The sequence below is a fragment of the Xenopus tropicalis genome, chromosome 2, assembly GCF_000004195.4.
Source record: "Xenopus tropicalis strain Nigerian chromosome 2, UCB_Xtro_10.0, whole genome shotgun sequence".
Lineage (NCBI taxonomy): Eukaryota > Metazoa > Chordata > Amphibia > Anura > Pipidae > Xenopus > Xenopus tropicalis.
In genome coordinates this window covers 47,940,725-47,968,562 of record NC_030678.2, presented here as the reverse complement: position 1 = coordinate 47,968,562, position 27,838 = coordinate 47,940,725, and the positions used below count along the sequence as shown (strand labels likewise).

The window sequence follows — 27,838 nt, the reverse complement described above, 5'->3', positions numbered from 1 at the left end:
CAAAAACTTTAAAAGTTTGTTAATTGGCTTCTAATAAAATTGGCCCTAGTGTGTGTCTGTCCTGAGACAGCTTATGTACTGTAGAGTTGGCAAATTCACTATAGCCCACATGTACCAGCCATGAGTCAAGATGGCAGCTCAGTGTTCCCATAAACAGTACCCAGGCCAATTTATCTTTCACCAAAGAGACATGCTAGCAGGGGGTTAAACAGGCAAAGATGCTATGACCTATAGTAGATTTTCCTCTGTGAAGCCACGATTAGGGCAAAGGCACACAGCAAGATTTGTCGCCTTTGATTAAATCTGCACTTCTCCACAAATCTCCTAAAAATGCTTTGCCATTGTCTAACATCACGTAAACATTTTACTCGTAGCAATCTGCCTTAATCATAGGAAATTGCCTCCTTTTGCATTTTCCCCTAATTAGGCTTATGCCAAGCAAGCAGATTTGTCGCCCATGGTTAAATCTGCACTGTTGGGGGCAACAAGTCTCCCCAAAATGCATTCCCACTGACAATAAAGCAAATCGGTGTTAGGAGGAAACATCAGGTGACTTCATAAAACAAAGCACCAAATATGTTTCCCCACTGGTGCTGTTACTTTATTGCCAGTGGAAAAGCTTTTTGGGGAGATTTGTCATCCATGGTAGTGCATATTTACCTGCGGAAAACCTCTCCCCATGTGTCATCACCTTAAAGCCAGTTTGCTGCAACTAATATGTCTTACTTCGGCAACCCCAATGTTAGGCAAAAGCAAGGCATTTTGGGGATATTTGTTGCCTACTGTAGCACAGAGTTTAACTGTGAGAGACAATTTTTACCGTGTGCATTTGCCCTTACAAGTTGGTGACATTTCATACTTCTCACAGTTCAGTAAATAAAAAACAAGCTGCTCTAAGTGGCTGTGTAATCCCTCCTCTTTACTGCGGAAAGATCCTGTAGATTCTGAGAAGTCTTTTGTGCACAAAATACAGAACAATGCATAATTAATATAGGCATGTATAAAAACCAAGCAGCCTCGGTGCACAAAGACTTTTGTCTGAAACAAAAATTAAACTGGCTCTCCCTTTCCTTATGGAATATTGATACAGAACATTACAAACCATTAATATTCCACAATCCTCTTATTGCATTCATGCATCTGTCAGAAGCAAAAAGCAGAATAATAACCGTGCAAACACACACACACATGAATAATTAGTAGGAAGACCCCTGACATATTCCAAGACACTCAGTTTGGCACAAGTCCCAAGTAAAAGTCCTGTTGTCATTGGAAACAGTAATAATTATCATCCACAGTCAGTAACAGGGTGAAGCAGATGGTGATCCTAAGCAATTCCTTTCCCCCCTAGTAGCTCAGTAGTCTGTTCCCCGTATAACATGAGGCAATAGGTCTCACAGCCACTAGACATGTTTGTCGTAACACAGGGGTGTCGAACTCAATCAGAGAAGGGGCCAAAATCTAAAATCCAGCCTAAATCGCGGGCCGAATGGTTTACTGAACAGTCATAAACTGACAACGTTAACCAGAAATGGGAATTTAAAATGAGTGGAACAATCTTTTCCTTAACAGTGCTGTTAACAACCAACCAACAGATAGCAGATTTTTATGCCTGCACTTTATGCCAGGAACTGGCAGCTTCTGCTGTGTATTTTTTAGCACACGCTCTCCTGTGTACTTTTTAGCACACGCTCTCCTGTGTACTTTTTAGCACACGCTCTCCTGTGTATTTTTTAGCACACCCTCTCCTGTGTACTTTTTAGCACACGCTCTCCTTTGTATTTTTTAGCTGCCAAGCTCTTTAGCACTCGCCTCCTGAATCTACTGTGGCTTGTGATCTCGCCGGCCGTACTTGCTATCTATTGCGCATGCGCATAGAATCTATGCGCATGCGTAATAGCCGGCCGTACTTGCTATCTAATGCGCATAGAATCTATGCGCATGCGTAATAGCCGGCCGTACTTGCTATCTAATACGCATGCGCATAGATTCTATGCGCATGCGTAATAGATAGCAAGTACGGCCGGCGAGATCGGTGCGGGCCACATTGCAAGGCCTGGCGGGCCGGATTTGGCCCGCGGGCCTTGTGTTTGACACCTGTGTCGTAACACAACAGTGCAGCAACCATTTCAGGTGCAGGTGAGCACATTTCAGATTCCTGTGTTATGAGTTGAAAGACTAAGGGGCAGATTTATCAAAACAGTTCGAATCCTGAATAGGAAAATTTCTGAAGATCGCAAATATCACGAAAATGGGTACGAAAAAATCGTATTAGTCACCACAATATCGTATTGGCGATCGAAAAGTCACGAAATTTTCTTACCAAACGATTGTAAACAGCGGCAAAACTGATCCGATTTTGTCGAGCAAGGGTCGAAAAAGTCGCGGAAAATACGATTGGACTGATCGAACGAACGCTCAGAGCGTTTGTGGATAAGTAAGTGCCCAATATATTGCTTACATAATATGGCCATCACTGTCAGTTTTATAGGGTTTTTGCAGGACTACATTGCCGTCATGCAGCTTCAAACTACTCCAAGAACCCTGCATTACCTTAAGTGGAACATTTTCACTTTAAAGGAGAAGCAAGCACCCCTTGGGGGCTGCCAAAATGTTAGGCACCCTCCAGTGATTGTAAGTGCTTACCTGATACCCTAGGCCAGTACTCCTGTTAGCAAAAAACCACACCGGCCTGGGGTACATGCAGGCGAGCGATTCTCTTCCGTTTTCTTTCTTTACACCGGCTGCACATGCACAATATAGTGAAAAGCCAAACTTTTCACTGGCCTTTTCACTGTACTGCGCATGCACAGGCCCCAGGATCACAGAGAAGCTAGAGGGAAGGGAGAGAATCGGTTGCCTGGCTGTACCCCGGGCCAGTGCAGTTTTCTGCTAATAGCACCAGTCTTGAGTATCAGGTAAGCGATTACAATCCCTGGGGGGTTGCCTAATAGACCTGTTAATGGCTTCCAGATCTGCTACACAGATAAATTAGGGGGTTGTATAAAGGCCATAAACTGAAATTCCCTGAATAACTTTAAAGTTTTATCCCTCAAATGATGCTTGAAAATGCAGACATTTTTAGATATTTTAGCGCAGTGGTCCCCAACCTTTCTTACTCATGAGCCACAGTCAAATCTAAAAAGACTTTGAGAACAACACAAGCATCATAATAAGGCTAAGATTGGCTATTAGGTAGCCTCTATGCACACTGTCAGCTTACAGGAGGCTTTATTTGATAGAAAATCTTGTTTTTATTCAACCAAAACTTGCCACCAAGTCAGGAATTAAAACATAACGATTTGGTGTAGGGGCACTGAGAGCAACATCCAAGGGGTTGGTGAGCAACATGTTGCCCCCGAGCCACCGACTGGGGATCACTGTTCTAGAGAAACAACTTGACAGCCTCAAATTAAAGTAGAACTAAAGCTTAAAAATGGTGCATGTTATGTTTTAGGTTTCTGTACCAGCCCAAGGCAACCACAGCCCTTTAGCAGGAAAGATCTGTGCCCCCAAAGATGCCCCCAAGTAGCTCCCCTTTTTTTCTGCTGATGCTCTGTGCTGCTGTTAATTACTGAGCGTAGGGACCTACAATAAACTATAAATAAAATATAAATGTCACAATACAATTTTAATTAGTAATTCATTTATTTAATTCTCATTACATGACAGCTCAGAAACCAATGCAATTGGCATCAGAATTGAATAATCAGCCCTGTAGCTTTAATTTATATGACAGGCCAACCTCATCTTCTGCTTGATGATTTGCAAGGACCCCTAAGCTCAGCTTCTCAACAGCTGCTCAGAGCCCACTGAGCATGTGTGTGTCATTGACACTTCTAACAAAACCCAAGATGGTGACTCCCTGTGCATGTGGAAAGCCACTGTTATAGAGATCCTAAATGCTCCTTAAAGCACTGATTTGCCTGTGTATGATTTCAGAGACCACATCGGCTTATTGATGCGGTCCTTGGCCTGACAGCTCCTATATGGGTTGTTGTAGGCGGGCACATCGGAAGAAAATCTGCTCATTTAGTGATCTCTCCAAACGAGCGGGTCTTAATGTATGGCCACCTTTAAGGCTACTGATAAAAACCAATAGGATTGTTTTGCCACCAACATGTATTTATGAATCATAGTTTCCATCAAATTAAAGGTACTGTTTTATTATTGCAGAGAAAAGGGAAAAAGCTTAAATAGGCATTCCTGTATTTCAGAAATATCTGGATAATGGCTTTTCAGAGAATAGACCCTATAGCTGAACTCCAGCTTGGAAAAAGTCTATTAACGGTCTTCCATTCAAATGAAATGTAGCTTCATTTTCCGTTCCAGAATGAGCGATGCTGTTACATTCTGATAAACCCGCAATGCAAACAAAGGTGAATTTGCTACATATGGATGAAGCAGATGAGACAGGCTTATTATCTAGTTTACTTCTTATTGATTTCATGCTAATCGTTATGGTTTCAAGCTGACAACAGGAGTTTTCCTGTGGACCCTTGCCAAACTTTGGCTGTTAGTACTAATGCTCTGTCCATGCTTTCTCCCTACTAATCATTTGTTTAACATGGGTTAGTATTGTCACTATGCTGCTATTTGATTTGCATTAGTGCTGGGAGAGGCTGGTTGGCACCAACTCACTTTTCCCACTATATTGTATGGAAATATATTATTCACTGGCTCTGACAAATATTAGTATCTTCACTAATGTACTTTGATACATTTTTTTTATATTAAATGTGCTGGTTCCTCTTGACTCAAGAGTCTTGAGTTTGTATTGAGTAAATCCGGTAAAATGCGAGTTTAGAGTATTGTAGGCAATAATGAATACAATATGGTGTCAGCTTCACTCTGGGCTTAGAAATATCATTATCTTTAAAAATGGCCTCTTTATTGGAGCTCCTCATAGATCTGATCCCATCCCTGTCTGTGTTTCAAATGCAGTATGGGTGTGTTCTAATAATCTCTTCCAGAAATAGAGTAGGAGGGGGATAGCCAATCACAGCCCTGCATTCACACAAGCAATTACATGCTTTAGTTTCCTATCAGGTCAGCCTACCTGCTGGTTGGTTCCTATCCTACTGACTGCTGCCGGCACCTTTGCACAGACTGGTAAAGGAGGCGGCAGAAAGTGGAACAGATGGGCAGGACTAATAGGGTTTTTGGAGAGATTTTCAATAAATTAGATCAGAATACTACATTTCTTACCACATTCTTGTTTTTATAGACAATATGTTCCCTCTAAAGGGGACAAATCTTCCTTACAAATTTGCCTGGAAAAATTTACCTTATCTTTACATAAGACAGGCATAAAAAAAACTAGCTAGGGAAGCCCATCCTGAAGTCCAGTTGGGAAGAGATTTGGACACTACTCATTGCATTATGCCTTTACTTGGTTATTTCATGAAGATCTATTAATTCCTAGTTAGATCTGAACTGATCTGCATTACAGTCAGTAGGCATAGTTCCACTGAGCAGAGCAACATTACCTCAAATCATCTTGTAGAGTTTTTAAAGACTAAACTTGATGGGTTGCTTTCTAACATCCCAATATGCAGGTAGCTAGGGCTTGCAGTGTTTCTTGATATTATGGTTCATGGTCTAATTCAAAAGTTTTAGACTTAAGTGTTGTATAAATGTGCAGTATCAGCACTGGAAATTATTTGATTTCAGGATTGCAAACCAAGAAAGAGGTGATTAAACGTGCCATTAAGTTTTCATTGGTTCTAGAGTTTTTAGACTAATTGTGCTCATAATGTAGCGTGTATAATGTTGTAGAGAAGATTGACTTTAACCACACAGTGGAGTTCATCAGTTGATTAATATTAGCATTGCTCATAGCAGTAACAGACTTACATTATTTAGCTTCATGCTTAAAGGAGAATGCAATTCTCTGCCCAATAGTCCTCCTATTGTTTAGTAAAAACGCCACACTTTTGGCTCACCTAATCAAATATTTACTCTAGAACAGGCAGCCATCTCTAAAAAGGTATTCTCCCTTCCTTTCCCTCCTTGCTTCATACTGGATAAGGCTTGAAAAATACAGTATACCTTCCTTTTGTATTGACTGCTTATCTTTCCTGCTGTTTCTCAGTTTAAATATTTGATAAGATGATCAGAAAGAAGTTAGCCTTATCTGCTGCAAAACTGCCATTCTGATTTAAGGTGGCCATACACGTGGCGATCCGACGATGTTTCGTACGACCATCGGTCGCACGAAACATCGTAAGATCCGCCACACACCATTCAGGGCTGAATCGGCAGGTAAGGAGGTAGAAACAATAGGATTTCTACCTCCTTCTGCCGATTCAGCTCTGAAGGGAGAATTTTGGTCAGGCGCCTTCTATGGCGCCTATCAAAATTTTCAAACTTGTCCGATCGGCGAGTCGTCCGATATCGGCAGCTTCCTGCGATATCGGTCGACTCGCCGACATGCCATACACGCACCGATTATCGTACGAAACGAGGTTTCGTACGATAATATCGGTGCGTGTATGGCCACCTTTAGTCTCATTGCCACAACCTGCTGCAATGCTTTGTCCTTAAGGATCATGTTTCTGGAAAAATATGTTCTTGGACCCCCCCATCCAGGGCTGTATTTATATAGGCACCTGAGGGCCTGTGCCTAGGGCGACAAGTTTTGGAGGGGCACCCTTGGGCCTTGGGTGCCTCATATATTGTTGTTTTAACTTAAAAAATGATAAAATATGCCCCCAGCTTTCACAGTAGATTTCCATAATAAATTTTGGTGATGGAGCATGAGGGGTGATGTCACTTCCGCCGTGTATGTGATGTCACTTCTGCATTCACTTCCTATTAATACCTATGGGATTTTAAGAAGCATATTTATCAATTGGTGAAACTTTGTATTTATCAAATGGTGAACTCTTTTAAAAATCTCAATAGTAATAAATAGAAAGTGGAGGAATTTTTCTGTGGTTAACGCTGATCTCAGATTCTGATAAATCTGCCCCCAAGTATAAACATGATGAAAATGTAATGAAACATTTGGGTCAGAAGGGAAGTGATAGGGCCACAAAAGTCAAACATCAAATGCTGTATAGTATATTATCATAGACATTTGGGTGATGTTTGTGGAAGGGTAGAATCTGCTGGAATCTTTCTCTTTATCTACTAATTCACCAAATCCTGGATTTGGTTCAGGATTGCCAAATCTGAGCCTTTTTCAGCATATTTCTAAAAAACTGTTTTCCACTTTCTTACCCTAAATTTGTATAAGCAAACAAGGATTTGGATTCAGTTTGGGGTTCGGCTTGTCTCCATACACTCTTTTAATAGTTTGGGATTGAAGTCTGCCACCTTGCTAGGAAAGCTCACATCAGGGCATTTGTGTCTGGTACAAACCCCACCTAATCATTTTCCTCTCATCACAATTATGGTTCCTCCATATGGGGAATGGTTGTACCAGTGCACAGTTCCAGTAAGGGAAAATGCTTTTGGGGTCAATCTGTGTCATTTATTGGAGAAAGAAGCCTTCCCACTGCTTTATGAGTGCTCGCAATAACACATCCATCAGTACCCTGAAAGTTTCAATTCTAACCCGTATTAATCATGTGTAAGTGCTAGAAGAAAATGAGAACAGTATGTGGCTGAGGATGCTGGGTGTTGGGATTCATGTCATCTGGAAAGCCACTCTTTTCATCTGTATGATCTAAATATTGCCTTTTAGCAGTGTCATAGTTTTAACTGGCTAAATGACCAGGGTGCATTGAGCTGGAATAAAATCACATCATCTTCAGGAAGAAGGCTCACGTTTCCCTGTACCTTGCACTATGCACATTGATTTTCTTTGCTAAGTGGCTATTAAGAATTACTTGAATTATATAAAAATTGTATGCAACTAAAAAATGGAATTTAAAAATCCTGCATGCAGCAGAAATTTGCCCAAGCAAAAAAATATCCTTGGCTCACATAAAGTTAATTTATATCCAATAAGGTTTATTGCTAAATAGGCCCTTTCTCATTTTTTATGTTAGGATGTTATAGATGAATACATATTTATTTCTATAAACTCCATTCATTAAAAATGCCTAGAGAGGTATAGAAAGAAGGAACATTTTCCAATGCTAATGTTTATTTGATATACTTGGAAAGAGATTAATTAAAGGGCACATATCACCCCTATATTGTTTCCCTTACCAGAGGTGTGGCTTAATAGAGCCCGCACTCCAGATAGGGGAAACAATAGTTTTGTTTTTTTAAACTGCCCCTGTCAGTGCTGGGTTACCTGCACCAGGAGGGAGCCTGGGTATGGGCAGCCATGTAGGGGCACACGGATGTGCAACTCTCTCATTATGCACGTGTGCATTTTCGATTTGACAAAATTAGATAACTGGGCAGCAAACTGGAAAATGAGGTTCAATGTTGATAAGTGCAAAGTTATGCACTTTGGTAGAAATAATATAAACGCTAACTATCTACTGAATGGTAGTGTGTTGGGGGTATCCTTAATGGAGAAGGATCTAGGGGTTTTTGTTGATAACAAGTTGTCTAATTCCAGGCAGTGTCATTCTGTGGCTACTAAAGCAAATAAAGTGCTGTCTTGTATAAAAAAGGGCATTGACTCAAGGGATGAGAACATAATTTTGCCCCTTTATAGGTCCCTGGTAAGGCCTCACCTTGAGTATGCAGTGCAGTTTTGGGCTCCAGTCCTTAAGAAGGATATTAATGAGCTGGAGAAAGTGCAGAGACGTGCAACTAAACTGGTAAAGGGGATGGAAGATTTAAACTATGAGGTGAGACTGTCGAGGTTGGGGTTGTTTTCTCTGGAAAAGAGGCGCTTGCGAGGGGACATGATTACTCTGTACAAGTACATTAGAGGGGATTATAGGCAGTTGGGGGATGTACTTTTTTCCCATAAAAACAATCAACGCACCAGAGGTCACCCCTTTAGATTAGAGGAACGGAGCTTCCATTTGAAGCAGCGTAGGTGGTTTTTCACGGTGAGGGCAGTGAGGTTGTGGAATGCCCTTCCTAGTGATGTGGTAATGGCAGATTCTGTTAATGCCTTTAAGAGGGGCCTGGATGAGTTCTTGATCAATCAGAATATCCAAGTCTATTGTGATACTAATATCTACAGTTAGTACTAGTGGTTGTATTTATAGTTTATGTATGCGAGTGTATAGATTGGTAGGTGTGGGTTGTGGGTGCTGGGTTTACTTGGATGGGTTGAACTTGATGGACACTGGTCTTTTTTCAACCCTATGTAACTATGAAACTATGTGTGAGGTAGAAGGGTGATTTACATTCACCACTATGTCAAACACATGCGCATAGTAAGCGAGTGGGGATTTGTTACTATGCACATGTGCGCCAACCAACATGGCCACCCACACTGGTAGCTCCCTCCTGGTACAAGTAGCCCAGCACTGGCAGGAGTCATTATTTTTTTTTGAATAATTATGGTTTCCCCCAACCGGATTGCAGCCTCTATTAGCCCGCACCTCTGGTGGGGGAAACAATATAGGGGTGATAGATGCTTATCTTCTAGCATGACCTTAACGACCTTCTAGCATGACCTTAATGTTTTCTTTATTTAGAATTTCTACACCTTTTGCAGACTTTGATTATAAAAACTGAATGGCTAACACCATTCCATTTTTATGAAGGAGCTTTGCGGTAAACAAAGTCATGGCAAGCAGTTTCTCACCAGTATGGCTGCTTCAACAGAACAATTACTTCCACTTATGTATCCAACACCCCAGAGCACATGGGTTTCTATGGCTGATATCATCCCCAGGCCGTATCTTTAGGATCATTTTACTCTGCTTTATTTTTTCCTTCAAGGTGACCTAGGACTGAATGAGAGTGAATGAGAGCTTTTGCTTCTTCGTTTTTATTTCTTTTGCACTCTAACTGGCTGCTGACCTGATTCATAGTGTTTTTTTATTGCTAGCTTTGGACTTTTTTCCTAAATGATGTTTAGAGGGTTTTTTTGTGTCTTACTGTAGTAAAGACACAGTGCATTCTAGGTCTGCTAGGGTCCTTGACGAAGGTTCCATTAAGGAACTGAAACGTTGGAACAATAAACTACACATATTGCACTGAATATAATGCCTGATTGTCACTGTATGAAAATCCTGTGAGTGCCGTCATTCCTGCATAGTATGTGAGTACATTAGCTCTGGCACTTAGGTATCATCTGTCGATCTTGGCGTGCTCCCCACTTTGGATTTATATACTATTTTAAAGCCGAGAAGACAATGCAGATTATAACTTATAACATCCATAAGCATCATTTATAAGGATATAATTAACAGGATTATCATGGCTTGTGTATTATATATACATATATAAACATACAGGTATTGGACCCCTTATCCGGAAACCCATTATCCAGAAAGTTCTGAATTACAAAAAGGCCGTCTCCCATAGACCCCATTTTAATCAAGTAATTCACATTTTTTTTAAATGGTTTCCCTTTTCTCTGTAATAATAAAACAGTACATTCTACTTGATCCAAACTAAGATATAATTAATCCTTATTGGAGGAAAAACAATCCTATTGGGTTTAATTACTGTTTAAATAATTTTTTTGTAGACTTAAGATCTGAATTACGGAAAGACCCCTTATATATATATATATATATATAATATATATACTCTGAACTCACAGAACTGGGTTCCATTATTTTAACTGTACATGCTAAGCATGCTAAACAGGTTTGCACATATTTGTTCATATATCTAAACTTTGTAAGCATTTACAATCCATGGCTGGAAATTTTGAAGTGTGGGTGTTATTAAACATTAATCACAATCTAACTAGTGCATGCCGGAAGCATATTTCCCGTCAGTTGAAGCGTTCCCGTCATAGAATGCATATCTTTAGATCACTACCAGTAGACCGACCTGAACAAGCAAATTGGCTTCATGTCCACAGGCAGATGTGACAAATGAATTACCTGTACAATAGGATTCTGGCTGTGAAAAACAGTTTTTTATATCATTATTTTGAGTCTTTCTTCCTTGAAATGTTAGTCCCTAAGGGTGAACTAAAAGAGAATGGGAAATAGCTGTTAGAAATGTCTATTGATTGGCTAATATATTCAGCCTCTAGGTTATTTGCATGCAGAAATCCGCATGCATTTTTGCCAGCATTTTGATATATATACCTGAATGTTTCTGTCTGTTCTGTGCTTGAAGCCTTGTAAATCTGGGCTGTTACTGGCCAATTTGTTCTACTTTGTAAGGTGTGGATGATTTGTTTGTTCAACTATGTGGTTGAATGATGGATAAAACAGAGGGGAAAGCTGCGAGAATAATGAAGGAAAAAAGGGGCACAGGCCTGGACTGGGATTCTAAATAGGCCCTGGCATTTCAAGTACACAGAGGCCCAAACAGCCCCCACCAGCCCACTAAATAGTGGCTGTCTATGGCATCTTATAGCAGCCCCTCTGGCATTAGCCATAATCCACAGATTGCCAGTCCAGGCTTGAATGGGTGTGTTACCTTTGTTTGTAATTATTGTGTTTGGAGTAGATAGATTTTTGTTAGTGAACATGATATATTATAAGGATGTTATATGTGCCTGCTTGAAGTCTCCCTAATTTACCTTGTTATACAGTTGTTTTCAGGCCCAAACAGAACATGTGCTATACTGAGGATTATGTTCCTTTCAGATGCTTAAATGAGTAAGGTAGTATGATATAACTGCATTTAAATGGACTGCACCAAGTTTAAACTTCCATGTAGCCATGTTAATTCTGATTGTTCTGTGTGGTGCAATATCTGTATCTTCTTGTCTAAAGGATAATTTCTGTTTTCTTCTCCTAGAACTGACCATGGAGCTGGAATCAAAGCAAATAGAACTTTCACAGCAAGGTATAGTTGCCTGAACTTTGCAAATCTTTTCTGAACGTTGCTAAATAAAGCAGGACATGTTCTTCTGGGTTTACTGGGACAGTAGGAAGCAACATGGCTACAGCTGAAGGCAAAATCTTGCTCCACCATTATGGAATGTTTTAGAGAACATAGATGTTGTTTTGCTGCACAAGAACCCCTTTGGAAGCAAAATAATGAAACCCCTAAACAAGCATAACAGCAAGCATAAGGCTACTTACATACAGGCATTTATATACCCTAGATAGAACAATCACACTTTATAAGTGTGTCAGACCAGGGTCCAAATTTTTGAATGGAACAGGAGAGAAGAACAGAGAAATACATGGGTACATTGCACTGAAAAAGTCCATCAAGTTCAGCCTTTTGCTCAAGTAAAATTTTCACAATTCCTATGAGATACACGGGGAGGCTAAAACAGACTGCAAGTACAGGACTTGTGTGTAATTCACTGAACAGTCCTCCATTTAAAGAATAAAACCTCAATTTGCCACTCATGACAGGTCCAAGTGTATAATCTAGTATAAATGCAGGTATATACCCACAGTGCCAGGGTGAGGGACTGCACACAGCATGGCCACCTTTCTATTTTCTGCTCATTTGGGCCATACAGGCTCATCTGCAGATGCACCATACACTGGCACAAATACCCATAGTGCATAGATATTAGCTGGGATCATTGGGCCAATCTACGCAAAAGAAAAATAGTACAGAACTTTGTATAGTAGCAGAATGAAGTCATATTGGAAAAATCTGAAAACATGGAATCTATTGAAATTCCCTGCATATTGTTGAGGATTTAGTTTAAGGTCCTGTGCTGGTGACCGTTACTGCACATTTAAGTAATCTAGGTCATAGACTCATTTGCCATAATAACATTAAATTTAGTTGAAATTATTGCTTTTACTAATCATTTCCAAAAGTGAGAGCCTCAATGCCCTAAAAAGCAAAATTCTGCTTTAAAGTCTGGCCCAAATTATTCATGTAGTCATGGCAACGTAATAATCTTAGTCTGTCTGACATTGTAAATTTAGGGAAACTTCTGATGAACTATATGTCAACTCTTTTAATAGATACCAGGGCTGACTTACAAAATAAACACTTAGGGCTCCATCTGTATTTCTGCCTAGTCTCTTGAACGTCCTGTACCTGGAACTGCACTCCACCCAACAGCCCCGGAGGCTTCTCCAATCCAGATTTGTGCATTGTCCATTGACATTTCTTATGTGTTACTAGTGCAAAACAGTGTGCAGTGAGATCTATACAGCTTACTAAACATAAACCATCCTACCCAAAATCTTCTTTGCATTAGCCTGAAGCCCCTACACAGCAATGCAGGGAATGGGACAGGAAGCTGCATACAGATGGTGCAAACCACTTGCAAAAAGCGCTTAGAAGAGCAGTTAGAGAAAATGTAATTTTTGTCCAGAAAACTTTTATGATATTTTAGATGACCACTGCAATGGAAGTCTAGAATCTGTTAATAATTCATTCACAGATTTAAGTGGTATTCTGTATCTCTCTTTAGCGGGGATACATAAGAATGCCTGCATCATCAGGCATGACAGATGGCTATTGATCCTCTGCCATAAACTACTACAATAGTCTGTCAGTCTGTTGTGTACAATTAATATGACTTTCTTTACATAAACTGAAATCATTTATTAAATGCACTTTAATATCAGGGGCATTCCTGACCACCCTGAGGAAGCCTTTCTGATGCTGCACCCCCTCCTCCCCTTGCACCTTGCGCTTACCTTTCTGAGCATTAGAGTGGGGCAAGGGAGAGCCGCGTCACTAGAAGAGCTGAAATTCCAATTTAAAAATCAGAATTACGACTCTTAAAGTTACCAAGAGCTGCTTTTTGGCACCCCTGTTAACCCGTAGGCTGTTGCCGCCTGAGGCAAGTTTCTCCAACTCGCCTTATAGTAGCAGTGCCTCTGTTTAATATTTAGTCATCAGTAAAACGCATATACTGATGGGACTTCCTAAGAATATACACCATACATAAGAACATTACTTTATTACCATGTGTTTAACATTAAAGGAGGGTTATGAATACTAAGCCATCAGAGGTACTTTGAGATTTGTGTTAACATACATGCAGCTTATTTGGTTCCTGATTAAATTGACCTGTGTGTGTTTTGTATTAATGTGATATGTGCATTTAGTGGTAAGCTCCACTGGGGCAAGAACTGATGTGAATGATAATGATCTCAGTAAAGTGCTGCATGAAATGCTGTATATAGAGGATAATAATAAATAATAATGCTCAACTAGCACTGCCATAGCAAAAATTAATATCTCTTGTACCCTGTATTACTAATCAGATATCATTTTGTATGTAATCTGTATGCTCAATGCATACACTAATTTATTGCACAGCACTGCCTAATATGTTATAAATAAAACAGATAATCATAGTAAACTAATATAAATTGGTTGTGCCAATAGGGGTTGCTCTACAAGCTGAATTTTATGTGCCAGTGTGCCACTAGAAAGCAAAGGCATGACTTAACTAGTACTAGAATTTCTATTTTTTTTGTTACTTAAAAGACAAACTGAAGAAGTGACTCATTTTTTAAATGCTTCATGCCAAATAAACCAAATAATTAGAACATGAATCAATAGATTTACATTGTACAATATTAAAAAAGCACAAAATGTTAACTACAGGTTGCCCAGAAGGGGGCAGTGGGTAGCTAAAACAAAAAAAAACATGCCTTCCTAAACAGTTTGAATAAAAACACATGATTACTGATTCTAAATATCTCATCTCTGTATGTGTTCTCATTTTATCTCCTGGACTTTGAACCAGACTGCCAGCCCCTGCCATGGATCACTGCTTACTAGTACCTTTCAGTGGATACTGACCATATTAGAAAAGTGCTTTCCCTAGTTATGTATGTCTGTCTGCTCACCCCATGGAGGAAGCAGCAAAGCACCAAAACAGGATTTATCCCATAGGGAAAGGTTGTTGTTAAAAGGGTTTTTAACCTTACCAACCTACATTAACCTTTGGTATATTTTATATGTCCTATTCCTAGCAACTTTGCAATTAGTCTTCATTATTTTTATTGTTTTTGAATTATTTGGCTTCCTTTTCTACATTTTCTGGTTTTAAGGTGTAAAGGTCACTGAACACAGCATCCAAAACCTATTGCACTGTTAACTTACAATTTTATTATTGTTACTTTTTTATTCCTTATCTTTGTATTCAGTACCTCTCCTGTTCAGATTCCAGTCTCTCATTTAAACCACTGTCTGGTTTCTAAGATAAACAAGACCCTAGCTACCAGCTGCTGAAATTCAGAACTGGAGGCTACTGAACAAAAAGCTAAATAACTGAAAAACCACAAAAAATAAAACCTATTGCAAATTGTCTCATATCACTGTCTATGTCATATCAAAAGTTAATTTAAAGGTGAAATACTTCTTTAATAGCATTAGAATGTACACATTTTGGGAGGATGCTGGAGTAGTAGGCACTGCTGACTCCCTTTTGGGATAAATGTTCATCAATCCATGTGCAGGTCAGTGATATATGCATCTAGTAGATTTTGATTCTGACCTGGGCACTATCTATATCTAGGAGTTAATGTTCTGAATGTGCGTGCATTGATTTTCCTCCCTGTATTCCAGCTTCTGTCCTCACTTTAAAAACCATACAGGCATTATAATTGGCTTCTGATAAAATTAAACTAGTGTGCGAATATGGTAGGGACCTTAGATTGCAAGCTCCACTGGGGCAGGGACTGGTGTTAATAATGAACAATCCCTGTAAAGCACTGTGTAAATGTGTCATCGCTATATAAATCAAAGGATAATAATAACAATGTGTCCCGTGCCCCACCCAATGAGAGGAGGCATTTATTTATAAATAGGGACCTGAATGATCAGTCAGCAGAGAAAAAAAAAAGAAACCGCAAACTATGTGTTCCACCAATCATGGCTTTATGCAATTGCACATATCCCCTGGTTATGACCCCCCTAGAACAGAACACATGTCCTTTCACCAAGGGCACTATTAAAGGTGACCATAGAACTACATTTTAGTATTTTAAAAACCAAAAAGGATTTCTTATAGTAAAAATAAATTTTAATCTGCTGTGAGAATTTGGGAACCATCTTGTATCCTCAGCTGTCCGGTTATAAATGCAGTCACTATGTTCATGTGCTTACAATAATTATACTTAGTAATTCTATTTAAAATTAAATTGCTATCATTGTGAATACTGCAGGGTCCCCTCAGAAGAACACAACTTTTGTGTGCACCCAATATCGCCGTGTACAGGTATAGGACCCATTATCCAGAATGCTCGGGACCAAGGGTATTCCGGATAAGGGGTCTTTCCATAATTTGGATCTCCACACCTTAAGTCTACTAAAAAATTAATAAAACATTAATTAAACCAAATAGGATTGTTTTGCATCCAATAAGGATTATTTTTATCTTAGTTGGGATCAATTACAAGGTTCTGTTTTATTTCTACATAAAAAAAGGAAATCAGTTTTAAAATTCTGAATTATTTGCTTATAATGGAGTCTATGGGAGACGGGCTTTCCGTAATTCGGAGCTTTCTGGATAACGGGTTTCCGGATAAGGGGTCCGATACCTGTATCTCAGGGCTCAGTGTTGCATTGCTCTCTGCCTACTACCTACAGGGTATGTACTGTGGTCACTGCCAGTATCATTTCCTGCCCACTCTTAGGGGGTTGTTCACCTTTGACTTAACTTTTATAATAATGTAGAGAGTAATATTCTAAAACATTTTGCAATTGGTCTCTTTTTATTATTTTTTTTTTCATTATTTAGCTAAGTACTGGGCATTGTATAACATACGAAAAGTTAACTTAAAGGTGAACTACCCCTTTAATAATAGTGAATGAGTAAAACCTTTATTACATTATACATTCTAGGAATGAGAGTGTCTACATGTGGTCACACATTATACATTCCCTCCTCTATATTCCCAAAGAGATGATGCAGTTCCCAGCAGCATGATGCTAGCAGTACTAATTAAATCATGCCTTAGCAGGTTTTATAAAAGGTGCATGTTTACTGTATGTGTTATAGCAATGACTCAAATGACAGAAAACTTGTTAGAGTCTGGTTTTATGGGTGGAGATAAGTGTTTGTGGGGCAGGGACACTGAAATAAAAACACAGCCCAAATGCGCTTGAGTAGCAAGCTTTAGGCATTTCTAATGCTGACTTGTTTTTCTATAATAACTTCTCAGCATGCTCACCTACTCAGATACCACCTTGACTCGGGACTGAACACAGTATTTTACACCAAATTACATGTGGGCCAATAACATTTATTCTACACACATTCAAAATAAGGAAAACAGTGGGAAATGAGATTAAAAACACTTAATAAAGGGTCTTCTCCCTATGTGTTACATCTATAGCCCAGTGACCATCAGCTTATTAATGTGAACAGCTGAGAATCCTGGTGCTTGGTACTGCATGCTGTATACTGTATTTACCCTGCCTGAGGTTATACCTCTCCCTAGCAAGGCTGTGTTTATACGTAGGCACCCAATGGCCTATGCCTAGTATGTAGCCTCAGGGGGACATACGTGTGGTGTCACTTCCGCAACCTAGGAGCACATTTAGGCCTAGGGTGGCACCGGACCTAAATATAGCTATGCTTTCTAGAATGGATTCAATTTGCTAAAAGTATCATGCAACCTTATATTTACTTCCGAGCACCCTTAATATTCATTTATCCAGTGCACCGTAGGACTGATTATAGCAGTGCGCTATATTTCTGCACTGCAGCTAATGATATCCTAGAGCTATTATAATCAAATATGAACTTTTATTTCTAATGTGTCCTGTATACATTTCACTTATACAGTACACTGTTATTGTTTTAAGTATAGAATCCATTATCCAGAAAGCTCTGAATTACCGCAAGGCCATCCCCGGTAGATTACAGTTTAACCAAATAATTCAAATTTGTGAAATTGATTTCCTTTTTCTCTAATAATAAACCAGTACCTTGTAGTTGATCCCACCTAAGATGTAATTAATAATTATTGGGTTTATTTAATGTTAAAATTGTTTTTTAGTAGACTTATGTATGGTGATCCAAATTCAAAGAAAGACCTGGAAAACCCTAGATCCCATGCATTCTGGATAACAGGTCCCATACCTGTATTTAATTTCTGCATGCCCTGTTAACATGTCACTTATGTGCTCTCATAAGCCTTATGCATGTTACTATAGTAAACAGAGTCGGACTGGGGTAGCTGGGTCCCACCAGATACCTGATTCAAGTGCCTACTACTCAGCCACTGCCGCTCCCCACTCCCGCTGTGCCCCCAGCCCACCACCATTCCCACTTTGCTGCACTACTCATTGTTTCGGAGTTTAACTAATAGACCCAGAAAAGACCCGTTTTCTGTCACATTGTTTTAAGTCAGAACCAGAGAACAGTGCAAATGCTGTTTTACATTACTGATAACCATAAAACCATTAAAACTGTTGAATTAATGGACACATATATAGGAGCTATTATTCCCCAATATGGGTTCATGCTGCTTAGTTAGGATTAAATACAAGGCAATGTTTTATAATTACAGAGAAAAATTAAATTAAAATTATTTGCTTAAAATGGACTTTATGGTTGATGGTCTTTGAATGATTCAGAGCTTTCTAGATAATAGGTTTCCAAATGAGGGACGCTATGCCTGTAGTAAAAAGCTGCTTAGAATTAAATTTTCCTTCGTAATGTAAAAATCAGTTTTTGGGTGATGTTCCCCTTTAATAATATGAACATTTATGCAGTGCTGGGGAGGGATTAACAAATAAGCAAAGCTAAATCAAAGGACAGTTACAACGAATGTTTCGCTCTCCAGCTGTTGCCAAAGAGCAACTCCCCAAATCCTCCAGCAGCTCTGAGAGGTGGCTTGGTTCCTTAGTATGAAGAGCACATGGGCCTCTTTCTGCCAGACACGGGTGGGGATTGCAGAACTGCACATGGTTCTGGGTGGGGACTAGGGAGGATGCTGCTGATGTTTTATTTATAATGAGCAACAACATGAGAGCAATATTAGCTGGGAGAAACTGACAAGGAGCTTATGGCTTATTTGGTTTCTATTAAGGGGGTAAAAGGTAAAGCTACAATACTAAGGAAAAATCTTCACTGACTTTAATAGATGTCAGGGTCAGGTAAAGCTTAAGGGATGCAATGTGTAGCTGTTTGGTTAGGACACTACAGGCCATTACTGGGGTAGGAGATATTGCCTTTATCGTTACAATTAATATTGGCCAAACTTTCAAATAATTTTGCAAGTGCAGTCCAAATGACAACCAATCAGCAGCTAGTTTTGAACAGTGTCAAACTATAAACAGAATATGAAGAACAGTATTAAAATTATTTGCTTTCTGCAGATCTTAGCAATGCTTTCATTGGGTACAATACCTCCTATTTCATTTAATTATTAATTAATTTTTTTTGCCATAAACAGGGCAAAATCTAAAAGTAAACTCACATTCTAATTTGGATAAAGCACCCAGGAAACAAATTACCAGTTTACTGAAAACAAATGTCAGCCTTCCCCCGGCTGCAGCCTCTGAGGTTGTGAGATAAGGATCATTTTATTATAAAGGGGCTCCTTACTGCGCTGCTGTTTTTATTTTTTTATTGTGCTTCTATAAACCACAAGTACATTGTGACTTGACTTTCAATTTTAGATCAGGTTTTCAAACAGTCTTGCTTATTTATGAAACATGTATGGAATTAAAAAACGTATTGGTCATATTAGTATACCTGATAAACTGTCATTTAATTGCTATGTATCTTTTCACATAGATCAGATTGATCAAGAGATGGAAGAAAAATGTCGGATACTAGAGGCCAGCTACCATGAAAAGGAGCAGATTGGCTTCAGTCTAAAAAAGGAGCTCTATCACCGTGAGAACCGTGTGGCCGCTCTAAGATCTAGGTTAAGAGATAAAGAGAGAAGGTTCTTAGAAGAGGTAAAGAGAAGGAGCCATCGAGTGACTATTCTAAACACAGAGCTCCAAAAGCAGACTGAAGCTGCAGCATATCTTTCTTTCCAGCTGCACACTGCACAACAGAAACTTCACAGTGCCCATCAGAGCTGCCAGGCTACATGTGCCTCCCCAGCTATCACTGTGCCGAGGCAGTCGAATCATGAAGTAAAAGTCAAAAACAGAATATATAGAAACAGTAATGCTGGGAAGCAGGCTTTGGCAGATCTGCCCTGTACTTCCATGTCAAGTGATTCTTTTCTCAGAGAACCAGTGTGCAACCTTGATGATATTGAACCTATGCCGGACCCTGCACTCTTTTTATACCCAAAGACATTTGTACATACATCACGACAGAGACCAGAAGCCAAATCCCATAAAACTATGTCAGGTCATAACTATGCTGACAGAAGACTTGCAACACAATGGCCTGAAGGCCTATCCACACAAGATGATGACACGCCTTCCACCATTCCGATCGTCAAAGCAAAACTCCCAAGAACAGAACGAGGCAAACGTCGTGCTGTGGCCCGGCAAGAATTAAGAGATTCGGAATAATGCATCAGAAACTATTACAGTGTTTATACTGATGAAGCTTGCACTCTGGAAAAAACTTGTGATTCCAGGTGTCCATGTGCTGTACGGATATTATAGGCTATTTTTATTATTGTCTTCCTGAGTTTGATATTTTTCTTACCAAATGTACATGGTAAGAATATGAAGGCCACCCGCGAGCAGCAGAAAGCACTTCCAATATTATTATAGCGGAACTGAACCGTCTTCTGCTAAAGTTCTATTTTTATATAGCCTCACTGCTGGTGAGAGTTGCTTAACCTCATGCATGAAATGAGGACAATGTTTGTTCTAGTTGATCTCCCATATCAAATGTTATATAGTCGTTTGTAGATCACGCAGGCAAAACAAGAAACTTGGCACTAACCTATGCAGCCCCTTTTTACACTATAGCTGTGCTGATTGCACCATTGTCTACAACATGTGTTGCCCAATGGTCTTAATTATTGGACACTTGAGATCCTTTAGCTGCTTGAGGTCCTTGAGTTACAGGATTTATTGACTCATAAGTCATCATTTTCAGGGTAAGCTAAAATTGTTAGGAATGTTTTAAATACATTCTTTTGCAGGGAACAGATTGGAGAGATCTGTAGATTTTTAATTGGATGAATGATGCTAAAATGTATAACGTAAAAGCTGTCTGGTGTGAGGAATGGTGGAACTAGGTGAATGGGTGTTTAAGATTTTTTTTTTTAAAGTACAGAAAGATGTTTTATTTATTTTTACAACTACTACAGTAAAAATATGTATTCAAGTTTTTGTCCAATTTGGACAACTGCAAAATAATGAGCTGGATTCTCAGTTGCTATATCTCCGTTATTGTAATGAAGGAAGTTTTAGTGTATACCAAAGTAATTTTTGAATCACTACAAAGCTAAGGAACCATTTCCAAAGCTGTTTCTATAGCATTAACATCTGCAATCAAAATGGTCCAACAATCTGACCACTGATTGGCTAGATAACCGCATGATCATGTGTTGACTCATTATTATACTGCTTCATTAACTGCCATAATTGCCTAGTATAACCCTTAACACTGTTAAGGACATTGTTTCTTTGAGTAATTTAGCAATGTTCTACAGTACCTCTTTTCTTCCATTATTGCCACTGTGGTAACTATATTCTACACCTAACCCTTCTGTAGGTCTTTACTAGATGTCAGTATACATGCAGCTGGTGCCATTTTTTGACTTGGCAACCTGGAACTGCCTGGGCAGTGATGCCATTGCAATGACCCACTTTTTTATGCTGTCCATGTTTACAGCGGGGGCAGACCCACTTAATGGGTAAGAATTCTAAGGCTAAACTTTAGCTACCTTCAACATCTGACCCACATATTCAACATTTAACTAATGTTGATTAGGGCTGCACATTCATTTCTCCAATGAGTATGATTGCTACATTCCTCTGTATTACCAAACTTTCTACTTTCCAGATCAGCCAAGAAATAATATTGTAAAAGCCATAGGTCTATGTATCTGGTATACAGCAACAAGCAGCAGTGATTGGCCGAGCTCAAATAGTAAACGTAACCAGCAGTTCTGAGGTTTCCTTCGCTTCCCTTCTGATAAATGCCAGATTCGCTGGGCCATGCCAGGTACATGGAAATTATTCTCTGTCCTCATTTCACTTGATGTGCGTTTGCTGGCATTGTGTAGTTGGTCTTAAAATCTGACAAAGCACTATTCTAATAATGATGCCATTAAGGATTGGCCAGACAGTAATGCATTAGATGCAGTAACTACATTTCCTACTGATATATTACAATCAATGTTCCAAGTGCATGTCCTTACTTTACTTTTGCCCTTGCTTAACCTGTATCAGGGATTCACTGACTCGTAGTATGCCAATTCATGTAATCATTATACCGAATGTGGAAATTGCCCTTTTGCTGTTTTTTTAATCAAATGTTATCATTACCTAGATTTAACATGGATGATGTTGTTGATTTATATTTTTTGGTGCAATAAGAGATTAGAACTCAATATTAGCCATGCACACATGGGAAGGGGAGTGGAGTAATAAAACAGGTCATGGGACAGGTGCTCTAACATAGCCAATAGATTCTTATCTGTGGTCTGTTAAGTTGGTGCCTCCTATGATATATTAAATATTGAAAATAAAAACAGAAATCATTAGAGAAAGAAAACAAATCTAATAATTGTAGTGATAATTTAATATTAAAATAATACAAATATATACGTACCTCAAAAATTGCAGGCAGAGCAGCCATTATAAACCATTGGGCCCCATACAGGCTGACATGTAGGCCCTTCCCCCAATGCATGGTCTCCCCAGCAACAATATATACTTACATTTAGACCCTACATTTGGCATATTGTCTCTTTAGCAACACCTTTTCTACAGAGATTAAATTTATATACATTGATACACATTTATATAGGACCTGGGGTTTTCCGGATAAGGGATCATTCTGTGATTTGGATATCCATACCTTAACTCTATTAATATTATTTAAACATCATATAAACCCAATAGGATGGTTTTGTCATTAATATGGATACATTCAGCTTAGTTACCATCAAGTACAAGGCACTGTTTTATCACTAAAGAGACGAAGGATTAAAACATAACATAGTTTGGAGCTTTTTTTATAAAAGGGATATGGATAAGGGATCCCATACCTGTACAGTATTTCAAATGTATTGCGTCTTATCCTTTCATTTCTGGCTTGTGCCCATCTTCCTGCATATTCTCCTATTCCATTGTTTCTACTGATCTGTATTCGCCTTTATATCTGTATCCTCCTTTATTCTCTTATTTGCTTACCATTCAGTATGCTTCATCCAATGTATCCAAATAACCATCATTCTGTATACTCGCAAAGCATCCCTTATAAAATACATTATTTGGTATGTTTCACAATCCCATCATTCATTCTATATAGCTCCTTGACACCTTGTCTTCACCTGTATGCTCCCCGTGTTTTGATTTAACATGCTCCACTAGCTACTATACTTCATGTACATTATTTTCAGTGGCAGCCCCTCTGTTCAAGCAGACAGCTATCTACCAGCCATAGCCCGTTCTGTTTCCTTTTCAGCAAACTGTGTGTGACTGACAGGAAGGGGATGGGCCTGGCTGTTTAAAAAAAAAAAGTGGGGGGAGGGGGCATTTGCCCAGGGCCCACCAGGATAGGGGACCATCTACCACACCTTTTATATGGGATAACTTTAGCAAAACTGGACCCCTTCTGAACCGACCCCTTATTTTAAAAGAGCTCTACCATTTCTTCACAGCCTGCCTTATTGAACTTCATGTGCTTGAGGCTTATTCTATCACAAATTACTTGAAACAGTGGGGGTCCACAATTGAAATTTTGCCCAGGGTCCACTGGTACCTTAAAGTGGCCCTGGAGATGCAAGTTGCAATGACAAATGGTACTGTTTACTGACTCACTGCACCACAGTGTCTCTCTACAAGCCACAGGGGTTCCACATTATTAGATATTAATGTCTGGGACCCCCCAAGACTACCATATTTACTCTGCACTTTAGTCCTGTTGTACTTACTAAACCCCCTGATATCAGGCTGGTTTGCAGGGAGCTAACAATTTCCAGACACCTGTCCCCCCCCCAAATGGAGTTAAAAACAAATCAAATGTAAATATATTAATACTGAGACACTTTTAATATATGCAGCTATCCTAATCCCTCTTAAGGGCTCTGGCACACGGGGAGATTAGTCGCCCGCGACAAATCTCCCTGTTCGTGGGCAACTAATATCCCCAAAATGGCATCCCACCGGCGAAAATGTAAGTCGCCGGTGAGATGGCATATGCGGCGGCGCGATTTCAGGGAAATCGTGGAAGTTGCCTTGAGAGGAAACTTCCGCAATTTCACTGAAATCACCTAATCAGCCTAAAACAGAGATTGATATCAGCACCACTCCCAGTTTGCACAAGTGCATAATAAAATCATTATGTACCATTAAACATATCACCTCACAATAAGCAGTGATCCCTTGCAGCTAATTAGATAATATAAAAGATTATTATATTAGTTTTAATTGTGAGGTGAGTATTCATTATATATAAATGCACCTCACATAAACATAAATTATAAGCATTATGCAATGGCCTTAGTGTCCTAAACAATTATAGACATTGGTAAAGTACATTAATAGCCTTAATTTCCTGACTTCCCCTCATCTGTTTCTGTGTATGAATATTTATACATGTATTTAACCATATATATATAGGATTTGTATATCTGTTCTATTTGTGACACTTTAGATTAATTTAGAGGATATATGGGGCCAATTTCCTCAGATGTATGTGTGAAGTATTTTTAGTATGGATTAAAAGATATCAATAAATATGAATACATACAAATAGATAAAAAATGTAACACAGGAAGCACTGACCTAACACATAGCAATTTGTATTTATTTCTCTCTGACACTCTTTGATTCAGGTTTGCTATAAGTATTGAATTGGGATTTTAACTTAGACAAACTATAGGGCTTTCTCTAAATTAGGCCCTGCAATCCTTATGGCTTGGGAGCCTTAAAGGAGAAGGAAAGGCATTTTGGCATTTTACTGCCACATTAGTGCCACCTAGAACACTATATTTATTCTGCGGAAAGCATTACCATACCTGAGTAAAGAGCCCTAGAAGCTTCCTCTGTTTGTTTAAGATGGCGGCTGCCATATTAGCTCGGTCTCAGTAGCTTCTGTGCTGCAGATCTGGCTGCTGGTAGCTCAGATTGCAGCACAGTTGGGAGGGGGGGAGAGGAGTAAACTGAACAGACTTGTGCCGTGCCCTGAAGGATTTTTCTGAGAGAAGGAAGTCTGTCACAGAAGAGCATGTGTACAGAAAAGAAAACAATAAATCCTGTGTTTCTTTTGATAGAGGACTCAGTGCAGTGTTTCTGTAAGTGCTTCTAGCTGTATTTTCTAAATGTGTCCCTGAAACCCTCCTGCTACTTGTAGCTACCCTAGCTAACTATATCTAGCGACATAGCAGCTGCTTTTCTCCTAGTGGGACATCAGCCTTTACACATTGGTGGTGTCTTATTTGTAGTAATATAGCTCCCTTCATTTCTCTCAGAGTTAATGAGTAAATCATTGGTGCATACTACTGTGATACTTGCCAAGTAACTTGCTCGCATAAAAATAATATTTCAGGTATGGGATCTGTTATCCAGAGACCCAGTATAGTAGACTTAAGGGGGATATAGCATAAATTTTTACAATGCACTCAGACTTGAGTGGTTGTCTCTGCAGCTCTCATATAATGGCAGTTTTAGGAGGTAAAATGCTTTCAAAACATCTTTCTGCAGCATTTCACATTTTGAGGGAGGATGAATATTATAACTGAATATGAACTTTATATAAAATGTCTCCTTTAAAGGACAAGGAAAGGTTAATATAAATTAAAAGTAAGTCTAAAGGCATTCTTTTTAAGTACTTACTGTATATCTAAATCCCAGATCCCTGCTTGCTTCTCTGAGATATGGTGCTGGCAGCCTACAGCAGTGTGAAGCCTACAGTGACATCACTGAAATCTCTCTCCCCTTCCTGTAGGTGCCAGCGGCAGCCTTCCTATTCTCTGAGCATGTGTGTAACTTGATCCTGTCTCCTGTTCTGAGCTACACATGCCCACCAGCCAATCAGAAGCGGATCTGCCAGAGGGGAGGGGGGGGGAGGGAATGAAACACATGTGCAGTATGAAGCCAGGAGGGAAAGGAAGGGAGAATACCCTTTTAAAGATGGCTGCCTGTGAGGCGTTTCTACTAAACAATAGGAGGACTATTGGGCAGTATGCTTTTTAAATTTTGACTTTAAGGTACGGTGATCCACATTATAGAAAAAAAAAAACCCTTATCCAGAAAACCTCAGGTCCTAAGCATTCCAGATAATAGATCCCATACCTGTACTGCCTTAGGATGTATAATGCACGTTGTTGCTCCATATATATGCTCACTAGTATATGAGCTGACAGCTGTATTCAGGGGCAGGCCAAGCCAAACGGCCGCACTGTGTAAAGCATTGGTGGTTGAGGGCAAGACAGGTTTATTTACACCTTATCTTTAGAAAACTGTCTTCCAGCAATAGGGCTTTTGTCCTAAAGTTCCATTAAGCATAAATGTCCTAATATTTTGCAGAAAGCTACCCTAAATGCAAACCACAAATGAGCATCTTTTATTATCATACTTGTGTATCAGTAGTTACAACCTTAAGTAGACCTTGAATAAGAGACTTTTATCTCTCTTAATCTCCCTACAGGTAGGCCACTTCAACAAAACCTACAAAGTTTCACTGTGGTTTGGGCTATTTCCACACGGGATGAATTAGCCCAGAGGACACGCAACATGTAGCAGTTCATCTGCATTTGGCATTTCAGGGTTGTTCACCTACTCAGCTTCGCATCAGATGTATCACCTTATTCTCATCTCTTTATGGCCCTTACACATGGTGTTATTTCCATGCAGTGGATTTTTTGTATGTTTGTTCATTTGGATCAATTAACCCCTGTTCTGCTATAAGAGGGAACACACAGAAAATCTATTAATTTCACTTGGGGCCACTGCAAGGTATGTACCTAAACCAGGCTCGAACTGGAATTCAAAATAGGCCCTGGCATTTCAAGTACACAGAGCCCCAAACAGCCACTATAGACCCAATAAATAGTGACTGACGATGGCATCTTACAGCAGCCCCTCTGGCATTTGCCAGACCCCACAGATTTCCAGTTTGGGTCTGACCTAAACTTACACCATTGTGTTCCATTTGCCATTACTGGGAACTCACGTCTCACTTGATCGCATTACCTATTTACCTATTTATTGCACAGAAGTGTGATGGTGGCAGCCTAGGAGGTTATGCCTCTTAAACAATTATTGATCCTTATGGTAAGGGATCCCAAGTACTATTTTAAAGCTATACACACTATAATAATAATACATTTAGAGTTGCTTCCTTTGGGCAGATAAAATGCTGGATAACTAACACTATTCGAAGACTTTCAAGTAATAGAATAAAGTCAGGAAAATAAATGCTCTCCTGTCCAGAAGTGACTGTGCCTTGTTCAGTGCATTTCTTAGGTACCAATATGCATTCATTACATGTTCTTCTCTATCATGCTTCTCAAGTACAGTGGTGTGTATGATCATTTCTTATTTTGCTTTATGCATTTGAAATAAGAATAAAAGCTTTTATTATAGATCATGTATATTGTTCCTTTCCATTAAAGAGTTTCATTTGTTATTGGCACAGTATCTGTTCATGTTATGGTTCCCTCACAAACAAACATTTTTCATTCATTCAGCTGGGTTTGTTTCTGGGAGAACTGTATAATGTCTCTGGGTGGTCATTAGTTGCACAGGCTTGTACTTGTGCCTAGAATAGTGCAGCCCATTGGTATGGTTGGAC

At 39.3% G+C, this 27,838-nt stretch overlaps 1 protein-coding gene across 2 annotated transcripts in view; it reads left to right on the top strand.

The window, feature by feature from the left end:
- LOC100494383 (coiled-coil domain-containing protein 92-like) overlaps positions 1 to 27,632 on the top strand; it is a 34,712-nt gene extending 7,080 nt beyond the window's left edge. The window contains exons 3-5 of one of the 2 annotated variants that reach the window (XR_001169959.3): positions 11,797 to 11,844; positions 19,688 to 22,039; positions 26,693 to 27,632. Coding sequence is in view for 1 of the 2 variants with exons in the window: in XM_002935294.5 (XP_002935340.1) it covers positions 11,797 to 11,844; positions 19,688 to 20,427 (788 nt within the window). In the remaining variant the exon portion in view is untranslated. Of the gene's footprint in view, positions 1 to 11,796; positions 11,845 to 19,687; positions 22,569 to 26,692 lie in introns of those variants that run through there. The other variant, XM_002935294.5, reaches the window with a different exon arrangement.
- The last annotated feature ends 206 nt before the right edge of the window (positions 27,633 to 27,838 follow it).